The sequence below is a fragment of the Thrips palmi genome, unplaced genomic scaffold (assembly GCF_012932325.1).
Source record: "Thrips palmi isolate BJ-2018 unplaced genomic scaffold, TpBJ-2018v1 HiC_scaffold_16, whole genome shotgun sequence".
In the NCBI taxonomy this organism is placed as follows: domain Eukaryota; kingdom Metazoa; phylum Arthropoda; class Insecta; order Thysanoptera; family Thripidae; genus Thrips; species Thrips palmi.
The window spans coordinates 2,938,282-2,962,795 of record NW_023144625.1 but is presented as its reverse complement, the minus strand read 5'-3'; the positions used below and the strand labels follow the sequence as shown (position 1 = coordinate 2,962,795).

Below are 24,514 nucleotides of genomic sequence, written 5' to 3'. Positions count from 1 at the left end.
AAGGAACAATTTGTCCATTTCCTCCCACAACTTCGCAAATTATTGAAAGCATGTGAAGAATAACTTCACAAAGCCATCAAAATAGCGAAAATCCCGCCTTAGCGCCTGTGAAACCTTGGGTAGGCCGCCCGCCGAACGTGGATGCCGGGCGGGCTGGCCCACCCTGGCGGGCCGCGGCGGGGCGACGGTAGCGCCATCTGCCCACTGGCTTGGGAACTGAGCCGGCCGGCCGGCCCCCTGCCCCTCCCCTCCCCCTCCTCTTTCCGCCACCCTTCCCTCCTCGTCCCTCGTCCGACCTCGTCTCGTGCTGGCTGGAGGCTGGAGTGATGCTAGAATTTGGGTTCTCCACGCCGTTTCAAACAGATGGCGTTCGATCCTAATACCGTAATTTACATTAAATTGAGTGACATGCCCGTCGTGCAAGGGAGGTTAGTTCAAATTAATATGTTATAGAAAAAAACTTAACGTCACTTCGGTTTTAATTTGTTTAAAACTGCAGTTTATAACCTATTAGTCTGCTAATCACGACCTGTGCTCTTTCTAGGTTTTACCATGTCTCACAAGAGATACCTAATGTGTGTTCATTGCGATCCAGCCATATTTTTAAGTGATATTTCACAATTGAATAAGCACCTCCGCACTGCACATCCACATTTGCAGTCCTATCAATGTGGGCACTGCAAGACTTTGTGTGTCCACAAGACATCATTGATACGTCACATAGAAGTGCATGCTGCAAAGGATGATGCACCATCAGGTGGTTCGAGCCCATCTCAATCAAATACTGGTGACGACAGTGACCAAGATACAGATACCACAACAGTGTTGACTTCTGAAGATATTCACATTGTAGGAGAAGAGACAAATGAAAATAACGATAACGTTGTTTTGGTGCAACAAGTACCACCCGCTCCTGCTTTTGATATCAAGACAGAAGCAGGATTGTTTTTACTAAAGCTACGTTCCTCAGGGAACATTACTCATGCATCTGTTAGATTAATTCAGGACTTTGTTGCAGAATTACTGCAAAATATACTTCAAGATGCTGGAAGTAAAACTATTGAATTTCTCGACAGTTGCGGTGTGACTCCAGAGCAATCAGCACCATTCGTAACTGGAAATACATTCAGCCCAGGGAATCCTTTTGATGGTCTTGAAACCCTTGAGGATCAGTTGAATTACTTCTGTGATAAGTATGGAATGGTTATACCCGAAGAAAAATTCTTAGGCTTTCGAATTGAAAACAGGTTTGATAGAGAAAAGAGAATGTTTATACCGAAACAAGTCACAGAAACATTCCAATATGTCTCAGTAATAGAGACACTTAAACTTATCTTGAGTAATGCAGCTATGAGATGTCTTATTGAATCTGAAGAACAAAGTTCTGATGGAGTGTACCGCTCCTACAAAGATGGTTCAGATTTTAAAGCAAACTGTTTTTTGAAAAAGTATCCAAATGCCATTAGAATTGTGATTTATCTTGATGATTTGGAAATTGCAAATGCTTTGGGATCCAAAGATGTTATTCACAAACTTGGCTGCTTTTATTTCTCAATACAGAACTTGCCAGCTGAAGAGAGCTCTCAACTTTCATCAGTGTTTTTATTTGCTTTGACTTATGCTGAAGATCTTAAAACACCAGGAGTTTATGCGAAAGTTTTGAAACCTCTTGCTGATGAAGTGAAAAAGCTCATGTCAGAAGAGGGTGTGGTCCTTAACTTGCCAGAGGGGGGAACTTACACCATAAGAGCTTGTTTGGTGTGTCTGTGTGCAGATTCATTGGCTGCCCATTCTATTTTAGGTTTCATGTCTCCATCAGCAAACATGTTCTGTCGATGTTGCCTTGTCTCTAAAAAAGATCTCTGTGGTGACTCAGCAGCTATGGGTATGCCTCGTACAACAGTGTTACAGAAAGAGCATGTACGTCAAGTTGAAGAGAACCCTGCCCTCCGTTCAAAGTTCGGAGTGGACCAAAAATCTGCCCTTGTTGATGTTTTGAGAGTGCCAGAAGACTGTGCCTTTGACGCTTTTCATGATCTTGTTGGAGTGATTCAAATGGACATAAAATTGGCCCTGTATGAGTTCATATGTGTTCGAAAGCTGTTTACAGCACCTGATTTCAATGCAAGCATCAACATGTTTCAATACGGCAAGCCTGATTCAAGAAATAAGCCGTCACCAAACTTTATGTATCGGCAACTTTGTGAGGCTGGTCATTCCTTTAAGCAATCAGGTTCTCAGACCTTTTGCCTCTTGAGAGTATTTCCGTTCCTTGTAACAGGTGTTGAAGCTGGTGATCCTTATCTTGAGTTGATTTTCTTGCTGCAAGATATTGTTAGAATTTCTCTGTCATTCGAAGCCACAGATGCTCATTCTTTGACTTTGGACAACCTCGTTCTGGAACATAACAATCTGTTCCATAGAACAAATGTTGCACCTGCCCCTGCTGCACCAATTGCTGCTGTAGAAGTGGATTCTGACGGTGATAGTGAAAATGAAGAACTGATTTCTGATGAAGACGGAGAAAGCGGACAAGAAGGAGAAGAAGGTGATGATGGAGAGGATGAAGAAGAGGAAGAAGTAGAACAAGTGGAACCCAGAAGAAGGAGAAGAAAAAGGAGAAGGAAAAGATTGAGTAAAGTGTTGAAAAAGGGAATAAATAAAATGCATCACCTTTTGCATTATGGAGCCCAATTACGCCAAAAAGGTCCAATCGTCCGTTTGTGGTGTGCGAAGTAAGTGACTTTTAAATTACATTTATTTTCCTGAAATCCTCTCATAGAAGTTTATTTTGTTTTAGGCAAGGCATGTTTTGAATTTTCTACATTGTTTGTAGCAGGTTTTTAGGTTTTTGTATGTGTGTTTCTTACTGTTACATGAACTTGTGGCCACAGGTAGGACCCCCAACTCCCAATCTTTTCTGCCTTATGATGGTTCATGCAAAAATTTTAGTTGTTTCACCCAAGTCTCCTCCCGAATCCCAGAAAGGTTCCCATCCTTCAGCTTCTGGATTTTGAACCTTAAATTACATAAGAAAAAAGCAGTGTGTGAGTCTGGGAGATTAAAAATCTGGCAACACTTTCTCTGCCTAATTTAATTTGTGGTTTAAAATCTAGAAGTTGAAGGATCGGAACTTTTTGAGTATTTCAGTGGAGAATTTGGAGGATCCATCTAAAATTTTTACGCGAACCTTCATAGTCAGAGAGGATTGGGAATCAAGAGTCCCACTTGAAAGAATAAGTTCATGCAACAGTAAGTAACAAATATAAAAAATACAAAACTCCTGCCACAAATCATTTAGAAAATACCTCTCTTCTTTTCTTGTTGAGGAAACTCATTAACAAAACGTAAAGTCTTTCTCATTTTTTTTTCTTCTTGCGTTCCAGGTATGAAGGAAAGCATCGTCTTTTCCGGAAACATTCAGGAGTGCAGTGTAATTTTAAGAATCCTCCTAAAACAATGGCTAAAATGTTTCAGCTCAGCACATTAGCTCCTCTCCTAGCTAAGAAACAAATAAGGAAAGCTGAGCATATTTCTTTAACAACTGGTGCAACAAAAACTTTGGTTGAAAACCATGCTTACAAAGATATGCTGCTCAATGAGGGTCTTAACCAAGATGACAAAATTGAAGTTGTGCAATCTGCAGAGTGGTGTGGAGAAGAATATAGCCCAGGCCTATTTGTGGTTTTAACTGGAGGTCCAAATCCACAGTTTGCATTGATTGAGGAGGTTTTAGTGATAAATAAACCAGCAGAACCTGGAAAGCTTCTTCTAATAGTGCTGAAATGTCAGAACAAAGGGCTGTGTCCTAGATATAATTCTTATGCCATCTCCAACGAGTTTACTTCAGCACCAGAGCTGGTCAATGTTCAACAGCTGAAAAACTTCCGGGCGATTGCACCATGGAGTCCTGTTGGCTCTACCACCTCAGACACTTTGTACTTGTACCCTCGTACAGTCTTTGTGTAAAGGTAAATAATACTATTTATTGTTTTCTTTGGTGTGTTAGAATCTTCAGTTTAATCTAACAAGATTTTTATCTATTTCAGATTGGGTAGAGCTTTACACACATGTTCACATTTTTCAGTTTCTTCAATAAGTCAATATCATGACACTCCATCCATTCTTTATTTGATTTATCTGTACGCATGACATTTTATGAATATCAAATAGAATTCACTTGATTCTTTTATCTTTTGCTCAAGTAAGTAAGTATTTTCTCTTTGCATATTTTGTCTTATACATGTAAAAAAAAAAGTTTTGCTTATTGTCATTTTAATAACTATAACCACACCATGTTTTTGTCCTTTTCAGCTTTCATCAGAGCATGAACTTCGACCAGCCCTGGGGATGCCATTCTGACTTCTGACCGTGACTGCACTGCAAGTACGCCTCGTCTAGTGCTTCCCTTCGTTCCCTTCCTCCCCTCCCCCCCCCCCCCCCGCCCCTCTCCACTGTCATCCGCGCTTCCGTCCAGTTTATTGATTCCGTCTAATTGAGTGATAGCAGTGGATAGCAGGCAGAGCTTGATGTTTTTAAACAATCCCGACCCGATTTAAAAATAGCTCACTGATTTATTGGTACATTGACTTTGAATAAACGAGTTTGTTCGAAAAGACGTTATGTTGGCTACGATACATTTTTTTGTTTTGAGTTGGCACTCCCGAACGCCGGACCCGCCATCCCCGCCATTTAAACTGACTCTGCCGCGGACAGCTGTTCCTTTGTGCTAAGTGTTGACTGTTTGATTTGTTCGTGCTTCTGATTTATTGAGGTCGGTTGGGAAATCAAGGTTTGTCTTCTGTTGATTTTGGCGCTAAGCAATACAGTCGTTTTCTTTCAAAGAAGTTCGTTGTCATCATCCAGTTACCCAACCAACCTACGACCCAACCCACCCCCACCCCCTCCCCTTTGTGTCATCATTTCTTGACTTGACTGTTTCGGTTTGAATGTTCGTAATTTCCTTTTTGTTTCAACGAAGTCTTTTTAATTGTGTTTTAACAGTTAAGTAATCCACGCGGTCATCTCGTAGTTGCCACCAAATCTCGCGATGGATGCTGACGCTCTAGCAAGGAGCTTGGAAGGGTTGCTACCATCAGAGCTCATAAAGAACCTCAAAGGTAAGTGTCAACCTAACCTTCCATATGCTGGCAAGCAATTTATCAAATCTAATTTTTTTTCTGTTTTTCACATAGCACAATGCATAGATCAGGAATGTTTCATGGGACTAACGGAGCAGACTCTCAAGTTGTTTGATTTTCCAATGGGTCACATCATACTCATAATCAAACTCATTGGAAGGATCGAAGACGGAAAACAAGTATAACATATTGTCTCTCAATGGATTTGTAATAGTTTTCTTCCTATTTGCCCCTTAATTATTTCTTGTTCCATTCGTTTAGGTGCTCGTTGATCACTCTTCAACCAACAACCATCAGACTCCCGATAAATCAACCCATGATTTGCATACTGGATCTGCAGATGAGCTTGACGACGGACATGATATTCTCAGACAGCATGTCAGCGCAAAGTATCTGTCTACTTTAACAGAATATGAACTGAGCCCGCTGAGGGAAATTTGTTTGAGATGGAAGAGGATGAGTGATTCTGGTTAGTATAGTGGTTACTAGTTTGGTGTTAATATTGTTGGTGTGTTGCAAATTTGTCAATTTATTGCTCTTTTCTTTTAGGTTTCCCTGTACTGCTAAGCCATATTTTCCAGGAGTTCCTCTTAAAGAGTTACAACAGGTAAGTTAGATCAATAAATGAATGACAGTAAGGTCTTAAAGACTGTTTTCTTTTCTGTTAAAAAAAATGCAAAATCTATTTGTATTGGTCCTTTCTGTTTCATGTTACTTTACTGTCAGAATGCAATTGTGAGCGGCGCTGACAATGAGCCACGTCCAAAGAGACGAACTCCTGTCACACATACAACTGAAGGTGACACTCAGAGGCGGTCATTGCGTTCTGAAAGGGCTCAACTGATGAGACCAGCTGAGAGTTCTGATTCAGACCATTCTGATCTAGATGATGACGCAAATGACATTGGTCAAGAAAATTTGGAAAGTGCTGGTGCTAGGTGGGGAAGCAGACGCTACAAGGTACCAGCTTTACCGCATAACCAAGAGGCATTGAAAGCTATGAGCCCTTCTCTACCTGCAGTGAGTTCATTGTTTTGAACATACTGACATGTAGTTTAATTTGTCTTTGCTTGAGCTGCTAATTGAGTTTATATTTATTTACAGTATAATGTTGAAGAGATACTCCTAGGTGACAACATTTCAAAGAAGTTTGTCCCAGACTTGAAAGAGGGCTTTCTTTTTGAAGAGAAAACACGTAAACTGCTCTTTAGAGTTATTGTTAAGGGAGTTTGTGATAAGTTCACCAGGTAAGTTAAGTAGGATTTAGTAGTTATTAAATCACTTAATCCTTAATTTTAATATATATTTTTTATTTTCTGATCCAGAGAAAACAATCCCACCAAGGATATAAAAGAAGGAATTGCCAAGAGCATCACAGTCGCTTTCCCTCAATTTCAAAAGCTAATAAATGTACCTGGGAAAATGCCCTGGGTAATAGTTTCATTTTGGTTTCTAGATCTTGAAATATTTTTTTTAGTTTTTAAAAGTTGCTTTGTTTCTAATGTGTTACTCTTCTGCTTTCAGTCTCACATCTATGGCAACAACACTGGACATGTTGCTAATATTGTAAAGCGCCTACAATCTGCTTCTAATGCCAAACAGCCGAAATCTAAGAAAGTTCAGAAAAAGAAACAAACAAGCAGCACTACTTGTACTATTGATGTAAGTTGATGTTTTTTCACTGTTAGTAAATCAAAAACTTTATTTTACTTTATTTTTGTTTCTTTTTTGTTTTGTTTAGATTGCAGCTTTGGCTTTAGTGATGCCAGACAGAGTGCACCGAATGGAAATTTTAGATGGAATGTCTAAGTCTTTTGAACTTCGACAGGCTGACAGGAGCAAAGGGCTTAGCATCACTGAACTGATTACTAAGTATCCACATCTTCTTAGTTACAAAGGAGAAGTGGTAAGTTATCATTCTTTTGGTCATCTTGATGCTAATTGGTATCATGGTCTTATCTTATTTTTTATTTTCTCAGATTGCAGCGGAGTTTAAGCTCATGTTTCCCAATGCAGAGGATATGCCCGTCAAAATTCAGCCATTAATTCCCAAAGTGATAGAACATTTTCAGGATCCTAAAATTAATCCTGCTTTGAAAGATGGTATTTATTTCAAACAATGTTTACTCATTGTAAGTTTCCCTCTAATTATTTTAAAATGTTTCTCTAAATAATTTTTTTTTTCAGATACTCTGAAAGCTTTTATGCTGATGGCTTCCAGTTTACCGCATTCTATACGGAGGAAAACTATTGCTCTTCCTCAAGAGGACGACTTGGTCATCCGAGTCAAAGTGAGTAAATACTTCTTTTTTTTCTGGACCCCCTCTCCCTTGCTTGGTTAGCATTTCTGAATATTCTGTAATAATTTATCTCATTTCCCCAACAGCTTGGTGTTGATATCGCATCTTTTGTTGATGAACGAAGAGCAGACAAGAAGAAAGCAGTGCAACCTTATTTAATTGCTGTACAAGGAGCATTGTCTGAGGATGTGCTGCAGTTTTTCCTAGTTCTTGATAGTTTTCCAATGGAGCTAGGCCGAATCCCTTTTATCAGGGGAATTGACTGGGTGTTGAAAGCATGTTGTGTTTTCAATGTCCACTATCCTGCTAGCTGGAATCAATTTTTCAGGTTTTGTCAAACCTGCCTCTACAAAGTTTTTATTTCTGGTGAAGATGATGTGCCTCCATCATCCTCCCAGTTGTACACCCGGTTGATGAGCTTGTGATTTTGCACAAATTTCCGTCTTTTGTGGAAGAGTATTCTCTCATATTCCTTATAAGTTTCTATGATTTATGTCAGCTGTAATAAGCTTTCCTGTGATTTTCTTCTTTAAGTTTGAGTTAAGTAACAAGCTGTTCAATGTTTTTATTTTTAAGTTTATTGTTATTATATTACTTCAACATGTTTAAAAATCGTTTTTGACTTTCAATGAAGTTTATTGTGAACAAAAATAAGGGGTTAATCAATAAATATTATTAATACTTGATAAAACCAATCAAAGGTTTTCACTGCTTCTTGTGGATATTTTAACACTGTTTGTGACACAAAATTAATTTAAGAAATTGTTACTAGGCAAGCTTGTATGCATTATTTCAGTCAAGGAGTACAAGCTGCGTGGATTCCTAGTGGTTTTCAGGCGACAATTTTATGCGTGTATTTGGCATGGAAATTTTGTTTCTATCATTTGTACAATTTGTTTGTGATTTTGAAACAAATTGTCCCATGGTTATAGCACTATTTCTTCCAAATTTGGAACAATATTGTCCCAGGTACTACTGTAGTTTTTGTGACGTCAACTTGGGACAAATTGTATCACTTGGTGATGCGCGTAAAAAAACAACAAGTCCTGGGACAATTTTGTCCGACAACTTGGGACAAAAAAGTCCCATGACATTTAGTGTGTCGCGGCCTGTTCCTCCAATCCGCGCCTGGCGTACCTACCTTGGCCTGCGGCGCTAGCCTGCCTTCGGCAGGCATTGGCTTGCCTGTCGTCGGTTACTTCTTTCTGCCCAGTAATCTGCCTGCAAAAAACTCGTTTTTTTGCCGTTTTTTAGGTGTTTTTCGGCTATAAAAACTGAACCAGTTGAGCTAGGATAGTGAAATTTCGCGTGTGCTGAGCCAAGGATATGCCTAAAATGTGTGCGAAATCTCACCGAGATCGGCCGAGCCGTTCAGGAGTAGTGCGGACACACACACACACACACGCACGCAGACAGGATAAACTTTTCAACCCCACCCGAGTAACAGGCTTCGCTATCGCTCAGCCAATAAAAGTTTTGGAAATTACAGGGCAACAACCTTCAACTAAAATAACAAGGTAGGTTTGCGCCTGACCGCGTCTTGTCGTAACAGGCTTCGCGATGTCTCGCGGCCTGTTTCCCCAATCCGCGCCTGGCGTACCTACCTTGGCCTGCGGCGCTAGCCTGCCTTCGGCAGGCATTGGCTTGTCCATCGTCGGTTACTTATTTCTCGTTGCATGCTGGGGGGCTCCGCCCCCGAGACCCCCCTTCATTCTAGATAGAGTTGCTTCATACAGATAACACGATCTTGATCCTTGTAACGTTTTAACTTGTCGGGGCTGGGGGGCTCCGCCCCCCAGACCCCCCTTTCCTCAAGACGTTAGTGATCTGCCTGCAAAAAAACTCGATTTTTAGCCGTTTTTTAGGTGTTTTTCGGCTATAAAAACTGAACCAGTTGAGCTAGGACAGTGAAATTTTGCGTGTGCTGAGCCAAGGATATACCTAAAAAGTGTGCGAAATCTCACCGAGATCGGCCGAGCCGTTCAGGAGGAGTAGTGCGGACACACACACGCACACACACGCACGCACGCAGACAGGAAAAACTTTTCAACCCCACCCGAGTAACAGGCTTCGCTATCGCTCAGCCAATCCTAAAATCAAGGAAACCTTTTTAGTTCCAACATGTCAGTTACATACTTCCATAAAGTTGGGTGATTGTGCCACGTTCAATCAGTTACACATAGGCAAACCTGAGGGACATCTACCTAATGGAGGTCGTTAATACTAACTGTTGGATATAACACTCACATTGATAAAGGCTTCTTTTATAAGGGGCACTTAAACTGCAACAAGCTATTGAGGGTTGAAGTAGAGCCATAAGTAAGTTTTACCATATGGAAATTTTGATTCTTAGTGTGATCTTTTTCTGAAATCAAGCAGGCAATCTTGTGGCAACAAGCAAATTAAGGATTAGAAGCAGCAGCTTGATTCTGTTGATTTCGAGTCACTGCATCTAAAACATGCTCCTCAAAAGCACTATGGAACAGTTCGGCAGCTCTTTCCAGAATTTTTTTTACAGTGTTCATGTTATGAAACACGTCTATTTCTTCTAGATCATGACCCAGGTTCTTCAGCCGTGAATCAGTGAAGACTGTCTTCCAGCTGCGTGTACGTCATCACCACCTTCTTGCAGCTCAATGTTTAACGAGGCGTTGTGCTCCAGAGTTGCCAGAGCCTGAATGAACAGGTATATGTTAGGTCGATATGCTCCTACTTTCGACCTCAACATACGATTGTGGCTCTCACAGGCATTGTTTGCTCTGTACAGGTTCATCCATCTTCTACGGTTGCGATTGTTGATCCACTTATTGCCAAAATAATCAACAAAAGGCTCAAGAAGAAAAGAAAGAACAACACCACCCTCTTCTAACGCAGCATCTTTGAGAACTTGTAAGCCTGCATTCAAGAGCCTCTTTGGCAGTAGGGCAGCTGCTGCTGTTTGTTGAACATAAATCATCAGTATAGGTAGCTCATGTCTATATCGTAGGAGGCATAGCTTCTTAGCTTTCCTCACTAGAGCCCGACACATGCCACAGGCAACCCTGCATTTGCGCATCTGCAAAGAAAGCAACATGTAGTTAGATTAAAAGATTCTTAAATTTTGTGGTCTATTGCATGACTCATAAATCACAGATTAACAGTTTCTAAAGAGCAATAACTGTAGTGGAAAGTATTATAGATGAGTTCCAAGTTAAAATATTTGAAATAAACAAAGATTAGTTTGTTTCATTTGCAACGATGCTTACAGGGCCGGACTGGCTCATAAAGGGCCCCGGCAGAAAATTGTCATATGGGCCCATGCTCTCCCCCCCCCTCCTCGTAAGGCGAAATCCTCTAGATAAAAATTACGACAACTATGTGACTTTCCCTGACTTCTGAAATTGTAAAAATGATACAATTACCCAGGGTTTGTTTCTTATGCTAGCAGCATAAACACAAGGTAGGTTTACGCCAGACCGCGTCTTGTCGTAACAGGCTTCGCGATATCTCGCGGCCTGTTCCTCCAATCCGCGCCTGGCGTACCTACCTTGGCCTGCGGCGCTAGCCTGCCTTCGGCAGGCATTGGCTTGTCCATCGTCGGTTACTTCTTATGTGTTGCATGCTGGGGGGTTCCGCCCCCCAGACCCCCCTTTATTTTAGATAGAGTTGCTTCATCTACAGATAACACGATCTTGACCCTTGTAGCTTTTTAACTTGTCGGGGCTGGGGGGCTCCGCCCCCCAGACCCCCCCTTCTTCTATCCAGAGGTGATCTACCTGCAGAAAACTCGATTTTTCGCCGGTTTTTAGGTGTTTTTCGGCTATAAAAACCAAACCAGTTGAGCTAGGATGGTGAAATTTCGCGTGTGCCGAGCCAAGGACATACCCAAAAAGTGTGCTAAATCTCACCGAGATCGGCCGAGCCGTTCAGGAGGAGTAGTGCGGACACACACACAGACAGACAGACAGGAAAAACTTTTCAACCCCACTGGAGTAACAGGCTTCGCTATCGCTCAGCCAATGAGCAGCGGAAACTGCGAGCGAAGCGAGCTTCAAAATAAGTTGATGCAATTTAAATTTTCTCTCATATGATGAAACCGAAACATGCAATTATTTTTTGTAGGTTCACAGCAAACTAAAACATTGTTGGCTGAGTGATAGCGAAGCCTGTTACTCCAGTGCGGTTGAAAAGTTTTGTCTGTCTGTCTGTCTGTCTATCTGTCCGCACTACTCCTCCTGAACGGCTCGGCCGATCTCAATGAGATTTTGCACACTTTTTTGGTATGTCCTTGGCTCGGCACACGCGAAATTTCACTATCCTAGCTCAACTGGTTCGGTTTTTATAGCCGAAAAACACCTTTAAAACGGCGAAATATCGAGTTTTCTGCAGGCAGGTCACTTCTGTCTTAAAGAAAGGGGGTCTGGGGGGCGGAGGCCCCCAGCCTCAACAAGTTAAACAGTGACAAGGGTCAAGATCGTGTTATCTGTAGATGAAGTAACTCTATCTAGAATGAAGGGGGGCCTGGGGGCGGAGCCCCCCAGCATGCAACAAGGTAGAAGTAACCGACGGTGGACAAGCCATTGCCTGCCGAAGGCAGGCTAGCGCCGCAGGCCAAGGTAGGTACGCCAGGCGCGGATTGGAGGAACAGGCAGCGAGATATCGCGAAGCCTGTTACGACAAGACGCGGTCTGGCGTAAACCTACCTTGTTGCAAGTTTTTCAGGAACTGACCTGGACCTGCTAGGAACTAATCGAGCTGATGACTGATTCGTTTCACGCGATTCCGCATAACTATGCGAGCTAAAAGCCAAGGCATATTGTGTGTTCAAAATGCAATACCTGCCAGTAGTTTGTATTGTAAAGGGGCAGTACTACGAATTAAAGGTATTTCGGGTCGACTTAAGGCCCAGCGGCCACGCAACCGTAAGTTCATTGTTATTCAAACTACGATAACCACTGTGTATATTTTGAAATAAAAACTTATCACATCTTTTTTGCTATGGTGACAACTAAAAATCTGCAATTAAAAATTTATAGCTAAATTTTGCTATAAAGTATCACTTTTTTGCGATAATGACTACAAAGGACATGCAATAAAAAGTTATCGCAGAAAGAAATGTGCTAAAAATTACTACAAAACGCTCTTTTATCGCAAAAATTATGGGGTGGTTATTGCAAAAAAATTTCAGTAACAAAATTATTGGACTCCAGGGTGCGATAAATCGTGGGAATCGCAAAGTTGGCTTTATCGCAAAAATTTGTAGTAAAAGCGCAAAATGAAGGACAGTGATTGGGGGGCCCCGGAAACGCCGGAGCCCCGGCATGTTTTTCTGCCTAAATGCTCAAGGCTGGGTTTAGAGGCAGCTGCATCTCTCGAAGTCTCTCTTTCCTTTCTTCCGTACTCCTTGAAGCGGGATTGAATGTGGTAACTTAAAATCTTCCTGCATATTTTGTGGCAATCTAATATTGTGGTTCCCTCCCACACATACATGAGCAGTCCGGGCCTTGGATGCTAACTAGGAAATGCCCATTGCCACGCCTGTTGTTGATGCAATTCCCAATCCGACATTATAACGTGAGGATTAAGATTGGGGCAAATTTCCTGCCTTCTTAAGAATTACCCATATTATCTCAATAACAAAACAACTTCTAAGTTAGGCCGTGCAGCTTTAATTGTGTGTACTTTAAGACGGAAATCTATCAGAATCGAGGGGGTAACGACTGGTAAATTTCGTGTCAGCCGGATTACGGATTACCCCGGATTACCCCGGATTACACCCAAAGTCCCTCCGGATTACAACAAAAAAATTCCCAAATTACCTTTGGATTTAGCAGGATTACCCCGGATTACCTCAAAACTTCCCCGGATTACCCCGGATTACCTCAAAATTTCGGGTCATCCGGATTACGGATTACCAATTTGCTGTCAGCCGGATTCCCGAAGTCGTTACCCCCTCGATCAGAATGCTGGAACATTTGATCTCACGTGATGGAACTGGTCATTGGTTACTCAGATCTCATCTCGCTGCGCCGTCATTACCATGGAAATGCTCAGTGGGATCTTCGGAATAGGGTACTTCGGAGGAAATCCAGATCGGAAGTCAGCGACCGAACGGGAGGGGACCGAGGACCGACCGAAAAGAGCGTCGCGAGGCCGTGCTGAGCGGTGATAAGGGTCGGGATGGGCAGAGTGTGGGCAGTATGCTCGCGCCGTCTTCACCCCACTCTGCCGATTCCAACCCCCACCCGCCCCCTCCACCGATCAACACAGCCGCGCGCTCGTTCTGTCACTGATTTCCGGTCTAGGTTTCCTCCGAAGTACCATATTGCACGCAAGCCCTCGCCCAAGCCGCTCACTACCCGCAACATGCTCTCTCGCTACGACACCACGTTGCGCCAACAATGACTCTCATTGGTGTCCATGGTAACCGATTGTGGTTCAGATCACCAAAGTCGTTCAATTTAGTGGTGTCTGCGGTGTCTTCGGCAAACAAGCTTTTTTTTCTTCGTAACGTGGAGTGAGTCTGAAGAGGGTCCTCCCGTTTCTGTGGCTGCTTCGGTTCGCGTCGAAAAGAAACGCGGTTAACCAAGGTAAGACGACATTCAAACGACACTCAAAGTTGCCCCCCCCCCCCGTTCTTTCAGTCCCCAAAGGGCCATTTTGAGCTCGGAATAGAGAAAAGAATATAGTAAGTCCCAAATTCTATGATTTTCTTCCTTCTAGTTCGCTTTGTTCATAGGATCCCTCAATTTTCTTCTATTTACTACACCACTTCGCTCGCTATTCGCTTGCCAATAAAGCGTGCAATTGTTATCTGAAACCGGGAAAAGTTTGGTAAAAGTCAAGAATTGTGCGAATTTTGGCGTTAAGCTCGCTTCGCTCGCTAGATTTTGAGCACTGTTGTAGGAGTCCAAACAGTATTGGGTGTTGCCCCTTGACGGTATGCACCCCAGCAAACTTCCCATGAAGTTTTAGTTATCGGCAATGAGTGTTCTTCATTCTAGGGTCTTTTCGTCTTTGGGATAATGCATGAATCCCCGTCTAATTGTCACTGAGGACATGCACTCTAAGATTCCAAACGCTATGAACATCCGTGAAAGCGGGTTTTATAGACCACTAATGGGTAATGTGGACGATTCCTAAAACTTCCGTGAGCGGTGATGCCGCCCAGCTGTGGCATCGAAAATCGTTTCGGCAAGTAATATCCGAACTTGTAAGTACTTGGGCTCGAACCGATCATTTAGAAGAATTTTAGGGGTGGTCCACATTACCCGCATTTACGGTATCGAGACTTCGCACCCTGGTCAAACTGGAGCGTAGTTGTGCGCTTCGTTCAAGCACACAACTAAGCTTGAAGACTTTGCGCCTGTAATCAAGCGTAGAGAAGATATTGGGCCGTGCATTGAAGTAGGCGAAAGAAGGGCGGAAACGGAAAACTAAGGTTGAAGCCTAGCGTAGGATCTACTACGCACTAAATGTTTTTGTACAAATTTTGTACGAGACATCACACTTTTTTGTGCACACGAACTTTTCGTACAAATTTGCTCAAAATTTAGTACAATTTTGTGCAAAAATTGCGAAAAACGTGCAGTTTTCCGTACGAAAATTGTACGAAAATTTCGTGTGCACAAAAAACTGTGATGTCTCGTACATAATTGTACATAACATTTAGTGTGTAGGCTTGGAGAGAGGCGTCCAAGTACGCTTCAGTTCTACCAGTGTACGTGCAATGCCCGAGCCATGTTGCACCTTACGTGCGGTGCAATGCCCCATGCTAATGCACGTGAAGGCATTGCGCCTCACGTGCGATTCAAAAGCATTGCACCAATCGGCGCAATGAAAACGGCTTCTAACGCATTAGGGTCTTTCCGTGAGTCCTGCACTGGAAGTAAGAAGATCGAAAGGAAGCCCTATAACGGAAGCCGCTCAGGCCCGGCCGCGCTCGGTATGAGAAATATAGCTTGCGCTCATCGTTTGTGTATTTGTTGTTCGGCTGCTCTTTCAACCGCGCGTTGACTATAATTGTCGTACATTTTTGTAAGACGCTTGTAATTTAAAATGTAATCTCAGTGTGTGTTTCTCAGACGAAGCGCGGCCGGGCCCGAGTGGCTTCCGTTGTAAGGCTTACTACTGTATTTTTCTTCGTACTTCCGGTCCAGGCCCCACTAAGATACTCTATTGACGCAATCCGTTTGGACTCTAAGTGCAGCATCACTGAAAATCTATCGGCGTGACTTCGTGCCGCTGCAGGGGCGTGAATTAAGTGTCACGCCAATAAACGGCATGACACAAGAGTCACGCCAAAAATCGGCGTGACTCAAATATTCACGCCAATTTTTGGTGTGAATTTCTTGTCATGCCGCTTTTTGGCATGACTTCTCGTAAAACGCGTTGTCATTCACGCCAAATGACGGCGTGACTCACATGTCACGCCGTTTATCGGCGTGAATTTCGTGTCACGCCAATTTTTGGCGTGACTTTTTGTCATGCCACAATTGGGCTGTGTGTCCGACCTTTACGTTTTCAGTGATGGACTGCAACATCTGCATGGAGCCGTTCAACGACTCCAAAAGGCGCCCCAAATGCATCGTCCCGTGCGGGCATACTGTGTGCCTGGGGTGCCTGCAAAGTATGCACACGCGCAGGTGTCCGGACTGCCGCCAGGTATGTACACTGTTGTGCAACGAATAACTGCAAATCCAACGAAGATTTTATTGGCGATGCAACTGAGTATCGGCAACAAACGGCCTTACCGAAATATCTTGCCTTCAAAACGGTTATACACAAATTTATCGTCAGAATTTGGGAAAACTTTGGAGGTTTGTCAAAATCTGGCAATCATGAAAGAACTAGTCCCCCGGATTTGTACAGAGTTTATCGCCAAATTTCGGCGATACTTTTGTGTATCGCCGTTCTGAAAGCATGAATTTTCGGTAAGGCCGTTTGTTGGTGATACTTAATTGTATCTCCAAACAAGATGCTGAAAGTATGCCCTTTGGACTCACTGAGAATGAAAGTCTTTACTTTGAATACCCAATTTTGGGCGAGGAAGTGTGTACCAGGTACCTGATAGGTACCTATACGGGGCTCCATAGTATTATGACCCAAATTTGGGTGAAGAAAACCTTCGTCTCCCATTAGACGTCACTCAAATTTGGGTGATTAGAATTCCTCGCTCAAAATTTTAGTCATGATGATGACTCTTTCATTCTCAGTGTTCAGAGTGATGTGACGTCATATTCGTTAAGCAGATTTTGCCACGTTCGTAGCACACGACGTCCCATTCCAACCACGTTCAAACGTGTCACATCCTAACCTCACCTTCGGGAAACTGTAGCACAAAACTACCGAATAGTCAGATATTTTTTTTTGCCATCATTCTCTGTACTCAAAATCGAACATTTTCCGTAGCCTGTTGTCAGTACACTCTCGGCCTCGTATTGACTTTAGCGTCAGTAACCAGGTACTATGACCTAAAACAATATATTTAGAATATTCTTGTTACTGCATAAAATAATTGAGGAATCATTTTTGTCAATGCGCATCAACAAAAATGCTTATAATAAGAACAAAAGTAAAAAGGACATATTACTGTTACACAAAAATCAGAGGTACTATCGTCAAAGTGTCAATGCCATGTACTAAATGTGAATAGCGAGTCTATGAGAGTGCATTCTCCGTTGGCCTATTTTTCCGCATGCCCGTTGCAGACCATTGAGGTGGACGGAGAAGATTGTCGAGAGGGCTATGGAAAATATTGGGTCCTGGGTATGAAGAATTAGCACAAGTTGTTCACAGATTTCTCGGTATTCTTTGTTCGCAGGAATTTTCGGGGCAGGTCGAAGAGCTACCTGATAATTTCTTCTTGCTTGGGTTGATTGAAAGCAAGGCAAGCAGCAACTCAGATCAAAGGTGAGCAGATCGTGGGAAATCCCTGGTTATAAAGGTCTCGTCTCAGGGTCTCCGGTCCCCCCCCCCCCTTTTGTCTTGAATAATTTCTCTGATTCGAATCAATCTCTGTGGATTTATTGCAAGAGTGCTTAAAACGACATTACAGCAATACATGCATTCCATGGACAAAATGCTGGCCGGACCTTGATCAAACTTGGTTTCCAGGTGGGCCAGGGCGCCCTTTTATGGGTGCTTTGCATCGCAACATACATCTTCTGTCCCTCTCTCATTCTGGCTCCGTACAGCCATAGAAGAGGTTTTTTGACTCCGGCTTAAAATGCTCCTGATACCGACGCCTCCTAATAGAATAATCCTAACTGTCAGTGCTGATCCAAGACAATCTTAACTGCTCAGAGGAGGCTAAAACTGCTCATTAGCTCTCTTCAGTCCGAAGCAGCGAATCATGATATCACTGAAATACAGCTTCCACGTTTATATGCAAGGTTTATACTTTTTAACAGGTCTATGCCCAAGAAATTTGAAGCAGCATGTTGGCGTCACAGAATTTTATGAGAAATAGCTGCAGCTAAATATGTTTACGTCGTACAATCTGCGCTGACAGGATTGTCTTGGATAAGCACTGCACGTTTAAAACGGTTCCTGGTTTTCCCAGGAACTCCCTGGAAATCGCCTAAGCTTATACCTTTACCATTGGCTTCCTGGGAAAAACAGGTTCCGTTTTTGCCGTGTGACAGGTTTATTCTATAAGAAGGTGGCGATATGTTGATTACGATGACTTCCTTAGACTGTCATGAAAACCAAGCAAATAAAGTCACATAAAGTGCACGAAAACGTCTTTTAAGACCCCAAATTTGAAACTCCGCAACTGTCTCTTCGCCCGATTCGCAGTTTAAAAAGGCTAACATCTCACTTATTTATCAACTTGCAAGTTTGGTCTCAGCTGTTTTTTGAAGAGAACATATTGGTCTGTTTATTGTCAAAGACAATTTTGTATTGGCACCCCTTCTACCAGTAATAAGGCCCTAGTTTTTGTCCCTCGGTGTTTGATCCTTTTTTTGGACGTCCGTTTTTGTTAACAAATCAGCACTTGGAGGGCCAAAAACAAAGATTTCAAAACATTTCTCCGAACAGATGTTTAAGCCATTACTTGGTCTTGGCCGGACTTTGCCGTGTCGCCTGTGACCCTAAAATGAGTTATAGTAATGTTTTTGGTACACAAGTGACCGATATGTATCGTCAAAGTCGCGATTCTACTCACATTCAATCGATCGTGACACACTGCCCGAAGGGGCTTCACCACCACGCTCGTTTTAGCTCCTCGGTGATCTTGGAGGTGGCATGACTCTCAGCACGTCACTTACTGTTTTCTCATTAATTACGTATTCCTATGAACAGCAATAATACTTAGTATTTTTTAAGTAAGGACTAATTTTCTTTGTAAATTTATGTACAAAACAAAATTCTCAGTACATTATCTAATATTTCCCAAGTACGGTAGTTCTTTAAAAGAGTAAAAGTACGTATTATGGTTGCCCAAATTACTTGCATCAATACTGGCAAAATGAGCTGAAAGTCAATAACGTGCTTAGAGTGTGACTCGTGACTGAGCGCTCATTCCGTGGTGCGTGCAGGTTCTGGTGTCGCGACTGCGTCCAGGCTGCCACCGAGGACTGCGTAGACCAGAGCCACTCCTTGTGCTCCTTCCGCAAGATGCGCGCCGAGCAGGCGTTGCTGGCGGCGCCCAAGCTGGACCAGCTGCAGAAGGCTGCCTTGTCGGCGCGGAGGGTGGTGCAAGTGCTGGACGCGGGCAGGAAGACGGTGGCCGCCCTGCTGGAGGCCCAGCTCGAGTACTGGCAACGCCAGCTGCGGGCCGTGGAGCAGAAGGAGAAGGACCTGCGCGCCGCGGCGCACGAGGGCCGCGACGTGGAGGCCTTCCGTCTGGGGGGCCTGCAGCAGCTCCACGACGCCGCCGGCCTGCTGGACGCCAAGCACGCGCTGCGCGTCCTGGACAAGGACGACGTGGAGTGGACCACCGGTGCGCCACAGCACTCCAAGCCCAAGCATTTTCAGCTACTCAATCCGATGGTGCTGGGGCTCCTCCAGTTCAACCACATCGCCAAGGTAGGTCGCCTGCAGTTCCTTTCAGTGCCACCCTGTTGTTAGGTTAGTTACTCTGTCAATCCAACGGCAATACTTTTAGTACCTTTTTTGGCGATACAATTAAGTATCGCCAATAAACGGCCTTACGGAAAAGTATTGCCTTCAAAACGGCGATACACATAAGTATTGCCAAAATTTGGCGATACTTTGGAGTATTGCCACGATTTGGCAATAAACGTCGAACAAATCAAGGGGACAAGACCTTTGTTAAATGCCGTGGTTTTGGCAATACCCAAAAGTATCGCCAAATTTCGGCGATACTTCTGTGTATCGCCGTTCTGAAGGCAATACTTTTCCCTAAGGCCGTTTATTGGCGATACTCAATTGTATCGCCAAAAAATGTACTTAAGTATCGCCTTTGCATTTGCAGTGTAAGTACGCCAGCAAGGAGCACAACGTGACAATGTTCGCTAAAGGTTAAGGGTACGGACTTACGAAAGTACTTGCAAAAGTATATCCACACAAATTCAAGACATAAAAAATAACCTACCCTTTTGAAAAGATGTTTGAAGTTAAGGGCAATAACTTTAACTCTTATCATAACGTTATGATGCCCTTTTCAGGTAAGTTAAGGATCCCTGCTTTCGATGAGGCGGTATACAAAAGTATCGCCGAAATTATTTGGTATTATACTTCGGAGTATTGTCAAGTACAGGCAACAAAATGTGAACAAGTCATGGGGACGAGTTCTGTGTATTGCGATAGTTTAAAGTGCGTGCGGAGACGAAGAATCACTTCGTAATACGAAGAAATGCTTTGTATTATGAGGCAAAATCCTTCGTACGAAGCATTTCTTCATAATGCACTGCAAGAAAAAGTGTAGATAGCACAACAAAAGTACAACAGAAACTGTACAATAAAAGTACAACCGGGATTGTAGAAAGTACAACGAGAATTGTACAAACCACAACGAGCCCTGGACTACACAGCCTCATGCCGGTTCCATTGTACTTTGTGCAACAATTGTTGTACTTGAAAAGTACACTAAATTCCTGATAAAAAATTTGCCAGAAATTGGTGTACTTTTGTTGTGGTCATTTCCTGCAGTGTATTCTACAACGCCTTCATTTTCTTCGTAGTAATGAAGCAAATGCTGTGTAGGCTTTTAAGAGTGCGCTGGCGTCCCGCTGCAGGTCGAGAAGCTGGCAGGCGTCCACAGCGACACGCAGCCCAGCTGGTCCAGGGCGCTGCTGCAGCGCTCGGCCCCGCGCGTCGAGTGGCTGTCGGTCCGAGGCGCTGCCGCTGAGGACCTGCACTTGGTGCGGGCCATGCCGGCCCTGCGCTTCCTCGCAGTGCACCTCCGCGAGTGCACGGCGGACGTGCCCGAGCTGCCGCTCCTGCTGGAGGAGCTGGATGTGGCGGTCGTCCCGCACAAGTACCTGCAGGTAGGGCGCGGCGATTCGCACTTGTCTTTACCGCGCACTGGTAGCCAACGAATGTGACGTCACATTCGTTTGAAAACGGTGTCACATTCGTTAGAACGTGACTCGGCCGTTTAAGTAGAGCGTCACATTCGTTTGAACGTGGATCAAAATTCAAACGAACGTGACATCGTATTCAAACAAACATGACAAAATTCACATTCAAAGGAACGTGACGTCACATTCGTTGGCCACCAGTGCGATACGATATTCACTTCTTACATTGAACTATAAGGGTCGATTCATTGCAAACCTCATTACTGTCTACTAAGCACCACACTTACAAATGCATTATTTTTCAAGTATCGAGTCGGGTGACTCTGTCTGTAAGCGTACTTGTAGCGTAACAGCCGAAATTCTCCAATTTGCACCTATTTTTGGGGTGTTTTAAGCTCCAATCCCGATTATTTTCTAGCATAATAGAGCGTAATAACGTGGTAGTCGGGTGACAGGTTTTGGGAGTGCATACACTGAGACAAGGTGGTGCCCAGAAACTGACCGACTAAGTCGCCCGCCCCAGTTTTTAGGGCGACTTGAGTCGCCTACTTTCTGGGCGACACAGTCGCCTAGTTTTAGGGCATCTTGGTCGTAAATACAGAGCTTACTTATCAATGCTGGCCCGAGGCGCCCACAACCTGAGCACCTTTGGGGTTGGTCCGACCTAATGTAAACCACTGCTGCCCAGATTCGGGGCACCCATTGCGCCTAGATTCGGGGCATCTCTGACGCCACCCCAATGTGAAATCCATTGAGTTTATCCATGATCAGGAAAACTTGTGTGCAATGCCTTGGGCCAGCATAGATAAGTAAGCTCAGTATTTACAGGACCAAGATGTCCTAAATTTGTCCTAAATAAAAAGTAGGCGACTCAAGTCGCCCTAAAAACTGGGGCGGGCGACTTAGTCGGTCAGTTTCAGGGCACCATCTTGTCTCAGTGTACCCCTCGGCGTGTATACACACGTAGATGGCTTAACTGACTCAGAATAAAGAAAGGTCTTGATCAATACCCAATTTTGGGCGAGGCATTTTTATCACCCAAATTAGGGTGAGGAAGTTTTCCTCATCGAAAATGGGTGATAAAGGGGGTGATAGGTACCCTGATTGGGAGAAAGTATCATCCAGAATCTGGGTGAGGATGGACTTCTCACCCAAATTTGGGCGTTAAAGAATACCTCACCCCAAATTTTAGTCGTGATTATTATTCTTGTTCTCGGTGTGGAGGGCTTAGAATTTGTTCCGAGTACAATGGTGTGGGCTACTTGCAGGCCCTGCAGCGCATGCCCAACCTGCGCAAGCTGGCGCTGCGCTGGAGTCCCGCCCCACTCCACGTGGTGTTCCCGCCGCTGCCGCCGGAACACCGCGGCCTGCAGTGGCTGTGGGTGGGGCTGCCGTCCTTGCCCGCCGTGGTGTCGCTGGCCCGGGCGCACGCCGCCACGCTGCAGGAGCTCCGGGTCACGTGTGCGTCGGAGGGGCGCTCGCCCTGGCACTTCGAGGACCTGGCCCGGGCGCTGCGGTGCTGCGGGCTGGTGGCGCTGAGGCGCGTCATCCTGCTGCGCGGAAGGGCCCCGGGCTTCCCCGACAACAAGCTCCCCCACAAGGAAGACTCGTGCGGGTCTCAGAAGCAGGCCGTCTGGGCGGGCCTCATGGCCACGGCGGCCTCGGACCAGGAAGTCAAGGTGGTGCGAGTGCTGTGCGACATGTGCGACGAGTGCCCGAACTACCCCGGCCTGGGTGACTTCTCGTGGGTCTGACTTTCTGGGACAGATCTTCGTCATGCACTGATGGGTTGGTTGAAATAATTATAGTGCTCATGCACTGTTAAGTTAGTTGACAGAATAATAATGGTCATGTACTGTTCTCTTCGTTCAAATGTTAATAATGACCCTGTACTGTCAGTTTTGTTAAAAGAAAAATAATAGTTATGCGCCGTTTATTTAATTGAAGGAATAATGAAAGTCAAGTAAGTGCTAAGAAATGATAATGGTCATGTACTGGTAGGTTCGTTGAAACAATAATAATGGCCCTGTACTGTTTGGTCAGTTCAAACAATAATGATGCTCATGTATACTCTTGAGTTTGTTTAAAGGATAATCATAAACGTCCCAAATTTTACCTTTTTTTCACCTTACAGGGCCGGTTTGACACCTTTCTGGGCGTCCTATCGTCTTGCTCTGTGCGCCAATCGACTCTCCATGGTGCGAGAGCTCCTAGAAACAACTTGAACGATGCGAGTAAAAGACTGCCTATATTGCAGGGATGATCAATTTAAAGAGACGTTCGAAATTTCCGTTTTCTTTTCACCTTTTGGGGTCAGTTTGACACCTTTCTAGGCGTCCTATCGTCTTGCTCTATGCGTCAATCGATTCCCCATGATGAGAGAACCCCTAGACACATCTTTGATACTATGGGTTGAGGATTGGCTACCTGTCGGGCGCCATCAAATCAAGAAAAGTATGAAGGGGGCCTCTTCTTTAGCCGTTTCGGGCCGGTTTCGCACATTTTGCAGCCTTAACCGCCATCTGATCACCGCCAATCAGGTATTAACCGTTTCCTCCCATCGTCCAAGGTGTTTCTAGGGGTTCTCTCATCGTGAGGAATCGATTGGCACATAGAACAAGACAATAGGACGCCTAGAAAGGTGTCAAACTGACCCCAAAAGGTGAAAAAAAAAACGCAAATTTCGAACGTTTCTTTAAATTGATCACCCCTGCAATATAGGCAGTCGGTTACTCGCATCGTCCAAGTTGTTTAGAGGGGTTCTCGCATCATGAGGAGTCGATTGGTGCACAGAGCAAGACGATAGGACGCCCAGAAAGGTGTCAAACTGGCCCTATACGGTGAAAAAAGGCACAAATTTTGCACGTTTCGTTAAATTGATCGCCCCTGGAAAATAGGCAGTCGTTTACTCGCATAGTCCAAGGTGTTTCTTGGGGTCCTTTTGGTGTGGGGAATCGATTGGCGCACAGGATAAGACGATCCGACGGCGGAAAAGGTGCCAAATCAGCCTAAAAAGATGAAAATACGGCATTTTCCCCCTATTTTTTTGCAGTTTTTGGCCCCTGGAAAGTAGGTCATGCGCACATTCGGTATGCAGTGTTTCTAAACTTATTCTAGGCATCAATACGAACAATTCGGCGTTTCGCTTTTCTCTCTACGATCAAAACTCGAATTAAAGCACCAGAATGTATTATTCACTGAAATTCATTATTTTTCTAAAAACTTTGAGCGCGTTGAACAACCCCTAAAGATGCTCCAAAAAAATCGAAAAAATGCGGAAAAATTTATTTTTTGGCCAAACTTTAAGATTCTGTGCGGCGCTCCTCAATTTTGAAACTTTTTTTTTCGCGTGGGCCACCCTAGGATCAGCACCGACAGTTAGGATTATACTATTAGGAGGCGTCGATCTTAATATTCTGCCTTCGTATTAGGCGTGCGCCATTTAATTCGTTTTATGGGAAATTTCTTGGTAAGACACATAGAGTGTAGACTATGTGCATACAAATATGTGTATGATTTTTTTTATGCCAGGGTACACACTTGAAATTCTCACTAGCTACATCTCTTCTGGCGTAGGTTGTATCGTGTATCGGTTAAGCAAAAT

The 24,514-nt window shown here is 44.0% G+C and overlaps 2 protein-coding genes across 8 annotated transcripts; both read left to right on the top strand.

Annotated features, from left to right (window-relative positions):
• Window positions 1–277: 277 nt before the first annotated feature.
• LOC117642810 lies at window positions 278–7,989 on the top strand. Of its 3 annotated transcripts, none has more exons than XM_034381374.1 (14): window positions 4,064–4,204; window positions 4,315–4,386; window positions 5,005–5,120; window positions 5,196–5,320; window positions 5,403–5,612; window positions 5,692–5,748; window positions 5,868–6,161; window positions 6,246–6,388; window positions 6,467–6,572; window positions 6,666–6,803; window positions 6,883–7,047; window positions 7,121–7,244; window positions 7,329–7,432; window positions 7,528–7,989. In XM_034381374.1, exons 3-14 carry the CDS (start codon window positions 5,051–5,053, stop codon window positions 7,864–7,866), a joined length of 1,875 nt encoding a protein of 624 aa, XP_034237265.1. In that variant the 5' UTR covers window positions 4,064–4,204; window positions 4,315–4,386; window positions 5,005–5,050; the 3' UTR covers window positions 7,867–7,989. The 3 variants fall into 3 exon arrangements, 2 of the variants coding, with proteins under 2 accessions (XP_034237265.1, XP_034237266.1); XM_034381375.1 differs by having other exon boundaries at window positions 4,064–4,208; XR_004587592.1 differs by lacking the exons at window positions 5,005–5,120; window positions 5,196–5,320; window positions 5,403–5,612; ... (7 more) ...; window positions 7,329–7,432; window positions 7,528–7,989 and adding exons at window positions 278–2,735; window positions 3,387–3,971 and having other exon boundaries at window positions 4,050–4,204; window positions 4,315–4,353.
• A 1,616-nt stretch (window positions 7,990–9,605) lies between these two features.
• LOC117642811 lies at window positions 9,606–23,006 on the top strand. 5 transcript variants are annotated; one of them, XM_034381377.1, is made up of 7 exons: window positions 9,840–10,127; window positions 10,209–10,330; window positions 15,948–16,084; window positions 17,244–17,332; window positions 18,964–19,453; window positions 20,626–20,877; window positions 22,179–23,006. In XM_034381377.1, the coding sequence occupies exons 3-7, from the start codon at window positions 15,950–15,952 to the stop codon at window positions 22,662–22,664; spliced, it is 1,452 nt and encodes a 483-aa protein (XP_034237268.1). In that variant the 5' UTR covers window positions 9,840–10,127; window positions 10,209–10,330; window positions 15,948–15,949; the 3' UTR covers window positions 22,665–23,006. The 5 variants fall into 5 exon arrangements, with proteins under 5 accessions (XP_034237271.1, XP_034237268.1, XP_034237270.1 ...); XM_034381380.1 differs by lacking the exons at window positions 9,840–10,127; window positions 10,209–10,330 and adding an exon at window positions 9,606–9,654; XM_034381379.1 differs by lacking the exons at window positions 9,840–10,127; window positions 10,209–10,330 and adding an exon at window positions 14,262–14,360.
• Window positions 23,007–24,514: the final 1,508 nt, after the last annotated feature.